The sequence below is a fragment of the Chrysochloris asiatica genome, unplaced genomic scaffold (genome assembly GCF_000296735.1).
Source record: "Chrysochloris asiatica unplaced genomic scaffold, ChrAsi1.0 scaffold00014, whole genome shotgun sequence".
Classification (NCBI taxonomy): Eukaryota; Metazoa; Chordata; class Mammalia; order Afrosoricida; family Chrysochloridae; genus Chrysochloris; species Chrysochloris asiatica.
In genome coordinates, this window is record NW_006408532.1 from 8,846,906 (window position 1) to 8,862,119 (window position 15,214).

At 47.1% G+C, this 15,214-nt stretch overlaps 1 protein-coding gene across 1 annotated transcript; it reads right to left on the bottom strand.

Annotated features, from left to right (window-relative positions):
- Nucleotides 1-787: 787 nt before the first annotated feature.
- Nucleotides 788-14,458, bottom strand: LOC102831662 (chromosome unknown open reading frame, human C9orf50). The gene is made up of 8 exons (XM_006834987.1): nt 13,921-14,458; nt 13,543-13,633; nt 13,308-13,439; nt 5,147-5,310; nt 3,459-3,630; nt 3,178-3,352; nt 2,824-2,927; nt 788-932 (listed from the first exon to the last, which is right to left on the bottom strand). Exons 1-8 carry the CDS (start codon nt 14,456-14,458, stop codon nt 788-790), a joined length of 1,521 nt encoding a protein of 506 aa, XP_006835050.1.
- Between the last annotated feature and the right edge of the window lie 756 nt (nt 14,459-15,214).

Consider the following 15,214-nt stretch of genomic DNA (forward strand, 5'->3'; position numbering starts at 1 on the left):
TTTTCTCTGGTGTCCCTGTGTGTGCCCGTGCGGTATGTGGCTGTGGGCGGTGGCTGTGTGTTGAGTGTGTGTGTTGTGCTGTGAACCAGTGGCAGGATCTGGGCTGACGCTCAAGGTCCTCTTGACATAGAATCCATGTTTGTTGAGGAGGGAAAGAGAGGAGAGAGGGAAGAATGACTTGGGAAGGAAAGGAAGAGACGGAGGAATAAATAAGGGAAGGGGTGAGGAGGAGCCAGGGAAGTAGGGGCGGTGGGCGTCGGGAGGCAAAGGGCAAGGAGGCAGGGGGTGTGCGGAAGGAGGGGCGCAGGGCACCCCGGACACCCCCGTGCCCGCAGAGCCTCCGCGAACATTCCTATCTATCCCTTCCGGCAGGTCCCGACCGCGACCCGCACCCCACCTGCCCTCGTCGAGCCTGCCCAGTTGGGAAAGCGCCCCGAGATCGTGGGGGGCACCTCTCCCGGCCTAGCTCTAGGAGGACGCCTCTGAGAGGCCGCCAGGATTTTTCCAGCTGCCTCCCTCCCTCGCCCCACCGTGTTCCATGCGGGACTCAATTTCCAGTGCTCTTTGCTGACAGCGCTGTTGCAAGCTTAGCAGTTTTTGGTTTAACAGCAAAAAAATAAATAAATTGGGGGGCTGGGGGCGGGGCATCCCTTGTCCCGCTTCGACCGCGAACTCCAGGCAGGTGAAAAGGAGGTAGTGGAGCTAGTCTAGAGGCCCGAGGAGCAGGGTGGGAAGACGGGCTGCGGCAGGAGCAGGGGGTTGCCGGCGGGAAGACGCGTGCAGCGCGCTAAGGGAGAAAAGTTTCCAACCTTTTAGCTAGAGGCTGAGAAGTTTCGGCCGCGTCGGGCGGTGCCAAAGTCAGGCCAACACTGCCCTCTCGTGGATACCGCGCAGCGTTGTAGCTGGCGGCAGGACGCGAGTCCTCAGCGGCTCTTGGGGGGAAACTGAGGCTCATTGAGGGCGGGGCGGGCTGTGCAAGGTGACACAAAGGAAGTGTTGTAGAATCAGGCTTATCTGAGACCCGCAGCTCGCCAGAAAACAGAAATTCTGGGTTGGGGTCTGGAACGTGAGAGCCTAGTAAAGGAAGTGGCTGTCATCCCAAGGATTGAAATCCTACTCCAATCCCCCGTGAAGGGAGCTTGTAGCACCATACCCTCTTCGCTTCACCCACAGTGTGTCCCTAGTGTGTCTAATTCTGTTGACTTTCTTCTGCAACCAGGGTTGTTGTTAAGTGCCATGGAGTCGATTCCGACTCATAGCAACCCTGTACAGGGTTTCCAAGGAGTGGCTGATGAGCTAGCTTGAAAACCTTCCCCCACCCATTCACTACCCAAGGGGGTCTCAAGATCCCCCACTACCATCCAGAATTAGTAACCACCATTAGCAACCTATAAGGAGCTCTGGTAGTGGTAGCGTAATGGGTAGAAATCGGGCTGCGAGCCTCAAGGTGAGCAGTTCGAAACTACCAGCTGTTCTGCCGGAGAAGGATGAGGTTTTCTGCTCACGTAAAGATTTACAGCCTTAGAAATCCTCTGACTCCAGGGCACACCACCATCATCACCACCACCATAAACAACCTATTGGCGAAGCTCATTAGCATCCCATTCCTTTCCTGTTAACTCGGTGTCTTGGTGTTTCCTCGCTGACCAGTAGGTGGCGATAAAAAGCCTGGATTGCCAGGGTCAAAGGGTGGCACCGGAGAAGAGGTAATGGGGATGTGCCTTTGTGACGCACAACGACCCTGTTATAGGGTTTCCCAGGCTGTATATTTTAACGGGAGCAGAATGTTGCATGCTTCTCCCTTAGGGGCAGCTGGTAGATTCGAACTGCTGACCTTGCAGTTAGCAGTCCAGCTCATAACCCACTACCCTACCAGGGCTCATATGTCCAAAACCAAATAGGCCATTGCCATTGAGTGGATTCCAATTCATAGCAACCCTCTAGGACCAAGAAGAACTGCGTCATAGGGTTTCCAGGGCTGCAGACTGCGGCTATCTTTCTCCCTCAGAGAGGATGGTGGGTTAGAACCAGCCTTCTGTTTTCCAGCTGAGCCCTTAATCACTGTACCACCAGGGCTCCTTCAGAGTGTCGGGGGTGGGGGGTGAAGGTGGGGGGTGGGGGCTTTGGAACTCCCGTGTGACAGGGCCAAGTCTGGCAGAGGGTGTATGGGGGTGGCACTAGGGATACTGGGTAAGCACTGTGGCCAGATGAAATTCCAACAGTGCCTGCCACCTTGTCCTCCACCACCTCTGGAGGCAACTTTGAACAATCTTCACACACATACATACACACACACACACACTCAATGAGAGAAACTTTTGACCCTGGCCCTCCCAGATGCTTGTCCTCAGGGGACCAGATGGTCTGTAGCCAGTTGAGGGAATGCAGAAGACTACCGTTTATCCACACCCAGGCCTCTGTCCTTGTCTGGAGTCTGAACACTCTTATCCTCCAGGAGTCGAAGAGGGAGACTGGCTCTGGGCATGGCTGGTGCCTGTCACACCTGTGGATAGATCTAGGTCGGCAGTGTCTTAGGCCCAGCTTCAAGGTACACAACGAGGTCTCCCACTTTCCAGAAGAGAGGTTCACTTGGACCCTGAAGGATGCCTTGCTCCCATCCTCAGTCCTGCCCCAGCTATGAGTTCCCTTGGCCCAAGAACTGCAGAACCCATAAACCAGGCACAGGGGGAAGCTCGTAGGATGAGACATGGTGGTGGATCCTAGCCACCTAGGAGGAGTGTTTATTTGTGGGGCAAGAGGGGCCTCTCCTCATTCTCTGATGGGAGTCTACCCATGGCATGGGTACGGCTCGAAGGTGTTCACCTCTGAACGCGAGGCAGTGTTTCCGAGGGCAGAAGGAGCTGGTAACCTTTAGGGCGGCCTCGCTTCAGCATGCACTGCAGCACCAAACTGGGCAGGAAGGACTCCTAGAGTGAGGAGAGGACCAGCTGGTTACTAAGGGGGACAGGATGCAGAGAGGCCTCCCAGCCTGAAGCCAGATGCCAGAGCTCTAGAGCTGCCCTCTCACTGCTGAGCTTTGAGGGCGATGCAGGGATGCAGGGCTAGGCCATTAGAAGTGCCCAGAGTACCTGAGAACCCAGAGAGGTTTGAGCCCACGTGCTAGCCACGCCACCCAGGCCGGGGGCTCAGTGTGGCTGGCCCCTAGCAGATGCTCACCAATTTCTGGTTCCAGGTACGGGGCAGTTTGCCCACCTGCTTCAGGATGCTGTGGACATCCAGGTGGGTTGTGAGGTCCCCCAGCTGCCTCTGAATGGTCACCCTGGGAATGCGGGGCAGGCTGCTGTTCTTGGAGGCCTTCTCAGGGAGATGGCCCTGTGGCTCCAGGGTGGGCCTGACAGAGACAGGAGCCCATTGAGTCATGAATCCCAAGTCCCAGGCCCACCCTTGGCTGACAGGATCCAACCCCGAGGTCCACAGGGCAAAGAGGGAAGACTCACAGGCTAGGGCAGTCCCAGCTCCAGGAAGAGCTGGTGGTGGTGGCTTTCTCCTGCCTGGCCCCAGGGCACATGGCTTTGGGCAAACTCTCCAGCCATCTCCCGACACTGTGGAACATCTGCTCCGACACCACAGGCTGAGGGGCTGGCCCGCTGTCAAGGACGCTCTGCCGGACTGTGGGAGAGAGGGCACAGGTTGGACCCTAACCAGGAGGACAGCACCCCCACCTCCCTTCATCCTCTGCAGGCAAGGCCAGGCAGAGACCCATCTCCATGGCAACCCAAGGCTCCCCAGCCCTTTCGGGCTCTTCCAGAGTCGACTTGGGTTTTAAACCCATCTTGAGTGACTGTTTCTACCATTATTAGCTAGGTGGTGCCCTTCTCCCTACCACCCTCCATGCCTGGATCCTGCCCCTTTTCCACAGTGGGAGGTACTTCACCCTAAGAATTCTGAGAGATGATCGCTGGGTAGAGAGAGAGTGTCAGGATGGAGAACTAATTCTGCCCAGCAACTCCTCTTGTGGCTGCTCCCCAGAACCAAAAATACCTACTGCCATCTTGTCGATTCCAACTCACAGTGATCTGTGTAAATCTTCACAGCAGAGGGCAGCCTCATCTTTCTCCTGTGGAGCAGCTGGTTGGTTTGAACCTTGATCTTACTCTTTTCTAGCTGGTCAGGGACCCCGAATTCCCCAAGGCTACATTAGGCCAAGCCCCTCTTTTCTGTGCACCTTGGTGCCCTGCGGCAGGGACCACAGTTCCTTTTGACCAGGGACTGACTAGGAAATGTCTCCTATGCCAACCACTGCCACTGGCATTAAATTGTGTCTCTTGAGCTTCCTTTCTCCTTTCCGTGGAGTCCAAGAGTGGCCCTTGGACACTCTGGCTTCCATTCCTGGCTGCTATGACTTTCACAAGCCCCTTCTCCTCTGGGGGGGTCTCAGCTTCCCCATCGAACAACAATCAGAAGTTGGGCAAACTGTAGCTCCCATCTCCTACTTCCTGTGATTCTAAGGAGGCTGGATGGGGTCTTTCCTGAATTCCAAAAGGTCCAAATTTTATAGAGTTGCACCCAAAGCTAGGCTTTGGGGACACCATTTCCTGAAACTTCATGTAATAGGTGCTGAATGAACAGATGCAGATGTTGGCTGCTGGGCCTACCACATGCAGGGCCGAGAAGAGGCTGAGCAGTTGGAGAAAGGATTGGAAAGGACCACCTCTGCACGCTACTACCTCTTCACACGGGCTTCTTGCCACTCCTTCAAAACACTCACTAGAAAACTCATAGTGTACAGACACTATGATGCCCATCCATGGAGAGCAGAGGGCAGACTTCTGTCAGGGAAGTTGGACCTGGCAGTGTTTAGCTTCTTTGCCCAGCCAGATGATGCCCACCTTCCCTGGAAGAGGGAAGAGGTCTGTCTCCATGGAGATGGGAGGAAGATACTTCTGTGTGTCTGGGTCTTCTCCGGCCCATGAAGGCTGCAGGTTCAGGGACTGTGGGGGCTGCTGACTCCAAGGTGGGTAGGTAGTTTCGATCTGTGAGGACGCCTTGGCAGTGAAAAGGCCTGCTGTGGTGGACAGGCCTCCTGGCAGTACTTGCCTGGGGACAGCTCAGCTCAGCCCCTCTAAGCCAGAGCCCTCCTAAAGACGTCCCCCCACCCCACCCCGCCCCTACCTTGTCTGCTTACTTGCACAGCTTCGCTCCCAGTAGCGGAGTGCTGTGTCCCGAAGGGTCTCGTCAGCGAATCGCACTCGGAAAGGGCAGCATCTCTTGCGGAGCCCAGATCCTTCCCCTGAGGTGCTATGAGTGAGCACAGCCTTGAGCCTGGAGGTCTGAGCACTGTGGGGCCTGCTGAGAGAGGCCAGAGGAACTGCTGAGACCCCTTACCTCAGCCCAGCCCCAGCAACACACACACAGCCACTCACATGGGACTCCCCCTCAGCTCATCTGTACAACAGAACTCTGAGTTCCTCACAGCCAACAGACTGTCTGCCTGCCGGGGCATGTCACCTGTGTCACCTGTGCCCAGCCAACCCTGTGAAACACATCTGTGCAGCAATACATGAGTGGATGATGGATGGATTGTGAATGCTTTTGACTTCATTTTACAGATGAGGAAACTGAGGCACAGAGATTTTTTTGTTTTGTTCAAAGTCACACAACTACTAAGGGGGTGGAGCCAAGATCTGCAAGCTAGTTTCAGAGCTAGCATTTATATAGCAATCATTTTAGCAGAGGGACTAAGAACAGGAAATCAGGAGTCAGGGAGTGCTGAGTTTCACCCTGACTTTTTTGAGCCTCGGTTTTCTTCTCTGTAAAGTAGTGATCAGTGTGTCCACTGTTCAGAGTATGAAGAGATGAAATAGGTTAATGCCTGCAAAGTACCCAGCCCAGACAGAGTCTGCAGGGCTGAGTGTAAACATCTCAAACCGGAAGCTAGTCTTCCTACAACAATTAAGTTCATTATTTGTATTTACTAATTAGTAGTATTGCTGGCTCATTTATGCTACTTCTTAGTCATGTGACCTGGGCCAGGGCCTGAACCTCCCTTGAGTCTCCAGTTTGTATTTTTCTCCTTTCAGTCATATATCTCATGGCATGATCCCATCATTCTCCTAAGAGCTTGGTGAATAGCAAATAATTGGTGTGGTACTTAGTACAGGGTCTGACCCCAAATTTGTACTCAACAAAGGGTACCTGTTATTGTTACATTTGTCGTTATTAATTTTAGCCTCAAGGGCAAAGCTACAGGAGGACCTGCATGATGCATATGTGGATTCAGAAATGCCGTGTTTGACTTTAAATGTGTGCATAGTTACATGTCTGCAACCATTTACCTGGTCACATCTTTATGCCCAAATGGCTCTAGAAGGACTGATTTCCATCAGTCTACTAAAGATCTAACAAGCTTGGAGGTGTCTACACAGCGTCTAGCTACAAGGATTGAGCCTAGATAGCCAACCTGTTCTGGGTTGGTCTCGGCCAGGTCTACCAGCAAGTTCAAAGTCTCACTCCAGGTGGTTCAAGTATTGTCTCTTGATTATGAAAATCTGTGATTATGCTAACCCCTACTTTTACATGAATTTAAGATATTAATAAGTTCCATTGTTGCAGTTAGGTGCCATTGAGTCCACTCCAACTCATGGTGACTCTGTGTACAACAGAATGAAACCCTGCCCCGACTTATACCATCCTCATGATGGTTGTTACGCTTGAGCCCACTGCTGCCATTGTGTCAATCTATCTCCTTGGGGTGGTGTCTTATCTTTTCCTCAAACCCTCAACTACCAAGCATAATGGACTTTTCTAGGGGCTGGTCCCTCCTGATACATGTCCAAAGTATGAGAGAACAAGTTTTTCCATCCTGGCTTCCAAGGAGCATTCTGGATGTATTTCTTCCTACACAGTTTTGGTGGTTGTTCTGGCAGTCCATGGTACTTTTCATATTCTTCTCCAGCAACATAACTCCAATACATCAGTTCTTCTACAGTTTTCCTTATTCATTGTCCAATATTCACATGCATATGAGGTGATTGAAAATACCATGGCTTGGGTCAGGCGCACCTTAGTCCTCAAACTGATACCTTTGCTCTTCAATACTTTAAAGAGATCTTGTGCAGCAGGTTTGCCCAATGAAATACATCGTTTGATTTCTTGACTGCTGTTTCAATGAGTGTTGACTGTGAATCCAAGAAAAATGAAGTCTTTGATAATGTCAACCTTTTCTCTATTTACCACATTATTGTTCCAGTGGTGAGGATTTTTGTTTTCTTTACATTGAGCTACAACCCATACTGAAGGCTACATGTAGTCTTTGATCTTCATCAGTATTTTAAGTCCTCTTCACTTTCAGCAAGCAAAGCTGTATCATCTGCATATTACAGTTTATTAGTCTTCATCCAGTTCTGATGCCACATTCTTCTTCATATAATACAATTTCTCAGATTATTTGCCCGGGTACAGATTGAATAAGCATAGTGAAAGGATATAGCCATACCACACACCGTTCCTGATTTTAAACCATTCAGTAGATTCTTGTTCTGTTCTCATGATTATTTTTTGGTCTGTGTACAGGTTCCTCATGAGCACAATTAAGTGTTCTGGAACACCCATTGTTTGCAATGTTATCCACAACTTGTCATGATCCACACGGTCAAAATACTTTGCATAGTCAATAAAGCAAAAGTAAACATCTTTCTGGTATTCTTTGCTTTCAGCCAAGATCCATCTGACATTGGCAATGATATCTATTCCTTGTTACAACTCCTCTTCTGAGTCAGGCTTGAATTTCTGGCCGTTCTCTGTTAATGTACTGTTGGAGCTAGTTTTGAATTATCTTCAGCAAAATTTTACTTTCATGTGATATGAATGATATTGTTATATAATTTTCACATGCCGTTGGGTCATCTCTCTTTGGAATGGGCACATATATGAGTCTCTTCCCATTGGTTGGCCAAGTAGCTGTCTTCCAGATTTCTATGTATAAATGAGTAAGCTCCTCTAGTGCTTACACAGTTTGCTGAAAGATTTCAGCTTATAGTTCATCCGTTTCTGAAGTCTTGTGTTTTGCCAATGTTTTCAATGCAGCTTGGACGTCCTTCCTGCAGTACTGGTTCTTGATCACATGCTACCTCTTGAAATGGTTGGATAGTGACCATTTCTTTTTGATACAGTGACTCTGTGTTTACCTTCCATTTTCTTTTTTTTTTTTCCTTTTATCTTTCCAGTTTTTTTCAACTTTTTTTTTAATTGTGAATTGAGTGAGGTTTACAGAACAGATCAGTTTTATATTTTAAAACATCATAAAATTTGCTCCATTACATGGTTGTAATCCCCTTCATGTGCCAACAGTTAACAATATTTACCTCTATTCACTTTAACTATTGCATTCCTCCCTGTGTCTCCTGCTACCTCCATCTTTCCTTTGCTAACCTCCCTCTTGTTGTATATTGCTTTCTCTGTAACCCTTGTTAACATGTGTCTACCTTCTAGACTGTAAATAATTTCTCCTCTCCACACCCCCCCCATAACCATCATAGATTGTTTCTCCTATTAAGAAAAGCTTTTTACAACATTGGTCTCATACAGTATTTGTCCTTTTGTGATTGACTAATTTCACTTATCATAATGTCTTCCAGGTTCAACCATGTTGTGAGGTGTTTCACAGACTCATCATTATTCAATGTTGTGTAGTATTCCATTGTGTGTATGTATCAAAGTTTGTTTAACCATTCTTCTGTTGATGGGCAGTTAGGCTGTCTCCATCTTTTTTATTCTCTTATAGACAGAATATTGAAGGATCCTGTTTTCTTATCCATTCTGTTCCCCATGTCTCTTGATTGGTACACTTAATCCATTTATATTCAGTGTAATTATCAATAGGTATGAATTGATTGCTGTCATTTTTTTGTGAATGTTTTGGTTTTTTTCTTTTTTGGTGGTGCTGGTGGATTCTTTCTTCTACATAATTTTCTATGCTGAGTTCATTATGTTTGTGGGTTTTCTTGTCGTTTTTATTCTGTTGTGTTGTTGTTGTTAAATGCTCTGGAGTCAGTTACAACTCAGAGACTCTGTATAGGGTTCCAGAGGAGCGACTGGTGAACTTGAACCACCAATCTTTTGGTTCAAACTGACCTTGCAGTCCAGCTCATTAACCCACTGTTCCACACCAGTATTAATGTTTACTAAATCTTTTGGATTTTCCTCTTTTTAAATTTTTGATATGCAGATGTATTATTTTTCTTTGATATTGCCCTGTAACTTTTTATTTTTCCCTGCTTAAATCGAACTGTTTGATTTTGAAATCTATTTGACTTCCTCGCCATTTGGAAGTTCTGTATCTACACTTTTCCCTCTGCAAGTTCACTAATTTGGGCTTCCATTGTTTCAAATTTTCTCCTTTGCACTTTCAACGTATTGTCCATTTCTGAAATCTTAGAATTAATCTTCTGGGTTCCTAATGGCAGGTTTTGTATTGTTTCAAAATTTCCATTTATTTTATCTCTTTATTCTTGTAGCATTTTCATGAATTATTCTAAAGTTGTTTTCTCTGTTCTCCTTGCTTTGCTCAATCTTTTTGTCAGTCCATTGAAAGTACCAAAATATCATTCTTTTGGATTCTTTTTCAGTTAGTTCCATTACTTTTTTTCCCTCGGAAATGTTTACCGTCTCTGCATCTTGGTCATTTGTTCGAGCCATTATCTCGTTTCTTTGTGTGAGCTATAATTGTCTGTTGTCTCTAGGACACTGTGGGGTTGTCATATTTTAAAAACAAACAGTGTTGTTGGACCTGGAGGGGTGACATCGCTGGTGGGCTCCTGCAATGCAAGGAGCACACAAGGTGGTTGTGAAAGCAATGAGACCGTGAAATTCCTGGCCGTAGATGGAGTTCCTATTGGCCTCAATGTTATCCATGTTCAGGGCACTCAATCCGGAAGTAGTTTGTGGGGCTCTTGATGGAACTGGTTTCAGTATCTGTTAGGACCACAGGGCAGCTGGAGGCAGGGTGGCTGGTTAAATACAAGTCTGGTGGCTCTGTGGGTTTTGTAGGTTTGGAGTTGAACCCACTGGAATCCAGGCACCAAAGTAGCATACTAAAGCAGTGCAGCCCCAACTGGCCACCAATTCACACTGGCATGGTGGCTCCAAATTCCCAGAGAGCAGGGTCTTTGCTGGGGGGTAGATGATGGTGGGAGCTGGCCACACCTCTGGTCACCAGGGGAGGGTGAGAAAAAAGAGAAAAATCATACCTTTCCTGTTGCCCTTGAGAATCTGCTCTGCCAAGCCTCCCTCTGCTGCCAAAGCTGCTCACAAGTCACATCTGGTAGGCCATCCACCAATCAGTCTCCCTCTCTCGCTGTCCATGCTCTGCTTCTCCTCCCACCTCTCTAACCTTTCTTCTGAAGTTCAGGGTGCCAAAATTTTCATCTGTGTCTGTTTTATTTGGTTTCTCGTATCTTTGTTGTAGAGGGTCAGTGTAGTGCATATGCTTAAACTGCCATCTTGCCGGAAGTCCCTTCCGTTTTCTTTTGATGTTGAGTATGTTCTTTCCTTTGGGTTTTCTAACTCGAGATCTTTGCACATTTCATTATAATATTTTGCTTTGTCTTCTTGAAATGTTCTCTTCAGCTCTTTGACTTCCTCATTTCTTCTATTTGCTTTAGCATAGAGATGCTGGAGAGCAAATTTCAGAGTCTCTTCTGGCAACCACTTCAGCCTTTTCTTTATTTCCTGTCTTTTTAATGACCTTTTTGCCTTCTTCCCGATGATTTTCTTGATGTCATCCCACAACTCTTCTGGTCTTTGGTCATTAGTATCTAATATATCAGATCTATTCTAGAGATGGTCTCTAATTCAGGTGGGGTATATTCAAGGTCATATTTTGGCTCACATAGTTTTTAAAATTTTCTTCCGCTTCAGTCTGAACTTGCAATGTGAGTAGTTGATGATCTGCTCCACAGTCAGACCCTGACCTTGTTTTGCCTGATGATATTGAACTCTTCACGGTCTCTTTCCACAATTGTAGTCAGTTTGATTTCCGTGTATTTCATCTGGTGAGGTCCATGTCTTTTATGCTGTTTAAAAAAGGTATTTGCAATGAAGAAGTCTTGCAAAAGTCTAGCATGAAATCTCCATGATCATTTCTCTCACCAAGAACATATTTTGCAACTACTGATTCTTCCTCTTTGTTTCCAAACTTCGCATTCTAATCACCAGTACTTACCAATACATCTTGATTACATGTTTCATCAATTTCAGGCTGAAGAAGCTGTTAGAGTTCTTCAATTTCATCATCACTGGCTTTAGTGGTTGGTGTGCAAATGTGAATAATAGTGGTAGTAACTGGTCTTACTTGTAAGTATATGGATATTATTCTATCACAGACAGTGTTATACTTCAGGATATATCTAAAAATTTTCTTTTTGATGATGAATATGATATCATTCCTCTTGAATTTGTCATTCCCTGCATATGATTGTCAGATTCAAAATAGCTAATACCAATCTATTTCAGCTCATTTTTATGTGTTCCATTTCATTTTTGACAACTTCCAATTTTCCTAGATTCATACTTTGTACTTTCCATGTTCTGATTATTAATGGGTATTGGCAGCTGTTTCTCCTCATTTAGAGTTGTGCCCCATCAACAAATGAAGGTTCTGAAAGCTTTACTCCATTCGTGTCATCATGGTCAATTGTACTTTGAGGAGGCAGCTTGTCCTTAGTTTTATTTTGAGTACCTTCCAATCTGAGGGGCTCATCTTCTGGCACTATATCTGACAATGTTCTGTTGCTATTCATAAGGTTTTCAGTGACTACTCTTTCAGAACTGGTCTACTTCTCCTTCTTCCTAGTCTGTCTTAGTCTGGAAGCTCAGCTAAAACCTGTCCACCATGAGTTACCCTGTTGGTATTTAAAACACCAGTGGCATAGCATTTACAGCATCACGGCAACACACAAGTTTCCACATTATAACAAACTGACAGACAAGTTCTATATTTTTATTCTATCTTGTGAGACTTGATGTCTTTATTTGGCATGATTGGTTTAAAGTTCCTGGATCATCTAATATGTCTTATTTCCTGTATCTACTCTGATCTATTAGTAGTGTCTGCCTAGAGCACTGTGCCAGAAAGGATTCTGAGACTCAGTGGGGAAATGTGCTGTGATCAATTAATACTGTCTGCCTTTGGTACAAGAAGAGAAAGAGTGGTCTGTGTGCCAGGTATTTGCTCTCCCTGGTTGTTTAATTCATGGACAGTCTCTTTACCCTTCACTCCTGTGTAAGCCTGTTTAAGCTGCAGACATTTTTTCTACTTTCTTTCTGCACCCATTAGGGCTATGACTAAGCATTGCAGGTGAGCTGCAATACCCACTCTCTTCTCCTACCTTCATCCCTTATTTCATTTCTTCTGCTATTTGACATATAGTAAATACTTAATAAATGAGGAAGAAATTGATAACTGAGTGGTGGGATGGATAAAAGAATGGGTTATGGATGGATGGACTGATGAAAGAATTAATTAAACCATCTGAATAGAAGGACTGAATCATGGTGAATGTGTGTATGGATGATTATGTAGATTAAGTATAGTTTTATGAATGGCATCATGACTAGATTAAGGATGAAGAATGTCCTGTATTTACAAATGGAGAGAGGATTTGTAGGTGGTTCATCATTGGATTCATGGATGGGTATATAGACTCATGAGAGTTTGTGGATGAATGGATGAATGGAGTTATCGGGTCACGAATTGACAGGTGCCTGCATGGATGGGTAGAGAAGTCCATGAATAGGTTGGTAAAAGACCTGGTTCTTGGGTAAGATGTATGCCAGGTTGGATGGATGAATGGGAGGATGACTATATTAATGGATTAATGAATAAATTATAAGTGTGTTAGCAGAAGACTCAATGAATGAATGGATGGATGGAAGAATGGTCTAGTGTACAAAAAATATTTTTTAAAGATGTAAAAGGGGAGCCACAGATAGGAAGTAGGATAAATGTTGCAGGGAGGGGATTGCAATTATTGAGATGGAACAAAGTGTGTAATTTGCTGACTGTAAAGCTGATAATCTTGTCTGTTAACCTTCAATCAATTCACAAAAAAGGATGGTTTGGTAGAAGATCCTATCATGGATAGATCTATGTAATGATAGATGAGGGGATAGATAGTTTGATTAGGGAGTAAAGTATAAATACTTTGGCAGAAGACCTGGTTCATGGATGGCAGATGGATGAATAAATAAGTAGGCAGATGGATAGGTGAAACACAGAGTAAAGAAAGGAAGGAAAAATATCCTTTTTCCCCAGTCTCCCACTCCCAACCTTCATATAACTAACTCACTGGTTGGTCTTCCTGACCATAGAGAAATGTGAGCAATCTTTCTTCAAGGACCCCAGGTCAGTTATCTGATGGAGCAAAATCTTAAGACTTTCTGTGGACAAAGGCAGCTTCCGGAAGAATGGTGGTTGGCCCCTTGAAGAAAAATAGGCCACAAATGGCATGGATACTCAGGATTCCATACCCCTGCAGCATCTGTGACAACCATCTCCCCACTAAAGTCACCTCTGACACTTACCCTAGGTCTGGGAGGAATGAGAAGTTAGAACACTGAGGAGAACCTGGACTGTGCTCTGATAAACCCACTTGGTGTTGCAATTCTGAGGATGCTGGGAGCCAGGAGAAGATGGAAATTGTTATGAGCTGTCCAGGGCAGGACAATTTAGTAGGCTCTTCCTAGTTGATCCTCAGTTTCTTCATTCATAAAGTAGGGGCAATAGTAGATCTGCCCTCAAACACTGGTTGTGAGAATTCTGGGAGGTGATACTCAATTAACAGAAGTATAATTATCAGCAAGTGGGTGGGGCAGGGGAAAGGCGTGAGAACCAACCCCCTACCAGAAATGATGAACTCCCGCCCTAGTCCCGCCCCGCCTCGGGGCTAGGTGGGGCCTCACTCTGTTCCTTCCACTGCTGTTCGTCACTCGCCGACAGGAGGTGGCACAGGAACTCACGGAACCTGCTGGGGAGGAACTCTCGTAGCAGGGCACCCAAGGCATTCGGAGCCTCCCTGGCCAAGCCCCTCCGGTGGTCCTCCCTATGTACAGGCGCTGGACGCCGGAATGTTGATGGTACGGCGGAGAACAGGGGTGGCAGCAACCGGGAGCTCAGCGCTGCCGGATTCTGCGCCATCCGCTGGACCACCGTGGGCAGGGCAGGCAAGCGCGGTGCCCTGATATCCACCCCAGGCTCTGTGGCCTGGCGCACCAGTATATCCAGGAGCCCGTGCCTGGGGATCTGCCACCACGGGGCAACAACCCCAGGGCTACTCGGGCCCCTTGAGCCCCCCACGCCAGCCTGTGGAGAGGCGACTCGGAGCTCGGGTTGGGTCAGCCAGGGCTGCAGCGGGTATCTCCTCATGCGGAAATTTCCATTCCCGGGAAAACCCTTGGGCGCCACCTCCTGGGCCCCCGACTTGAGGCGACTCTGGAGCATGTCTGGCCCAGCATTCAGCTCAGGACATCCTCACGCCAGCGAGGGGTCGGGAAAGCGGTGTGAAGTGGGGCGGGGCATAGGTAGAGTAGCCCCCAAGCCATAGTGCCTAAAGGGGCTGTGCGGTTTAGGGGTTAACTGCACTGGCTCTGGGAACAGAGATCTCAGGCTGGAGCTCGGCGAGCCTGTTTCCTCATTTGAAGTGATGACCTTTTGGGTTGCTGTGACGTTTAAATGAGCCAATATGTGGAAATCACTTAGAACAGTACCAAAACAAAAGCCAACCACACTGCCAACGAGTCGATTCCGACTCATAGCGATCCTATACCGGGCATCCGAGACTATTTTTATGGGAGCAGACAGCTTCATCCTTCTTCCGTGGAGCCACTGGTGGATTTAAACCACCAGCTGGAGGTTAGCAGCCCAACACTTACCAGACAGCGCCACCAAGGCTCCTGAAACAGTACCAGACATATTGTAAGTGCTCAGTAAAGACTGTTATTGTTGGAACCACTGAAACTTGGACTGCTAACCACAAGGTCAGTCCACCAGGCACTGCGCAGGATAAAGATGGGGCTTTCTACTTCCCTAAAGATTTACAGCCTCAGAAACCCTATACAGGAAGGGTGAAAGTACACCACACCTATTGTTGTTGTTGAAGTGCCCGTTCCATCCCATAGTGACCCTGTATAGGGTTTCCGAGGAGCAGCTGGTGAGTTTGAACCACTGACCTTGCTGTGCATTAACACACAGAGCCAC

What these genes read in the sequence shown, in the direction of transcription:
- LOC102831662 (XM_006834987.1), bottom strand. Translation starts at nt 14,458, where the DNA reads ATGCTCCAGAGTCGCCTCAAGTCGGGGGCCCAGGAGGTGGCGCCCAAG. An exon ending in ATGGTCAGGAAGACCAACCA is followed by an intron (nt 5,311 to 13,307) that starts GTGAGTTAGTTA and finishes GGCCTCTCTCAG; the next exon opens with CAGGCCCCACAGTGCTCAGA. An exon ending in ACACTGCCTCGCGTTCAGAG is followed by an intron (nt 933 to 2,823) that starts GTGAACACCTTC and finishes TTTCCCCCCAAG; the next exon opens with AGCCGCTGAGGACTCGCGTC.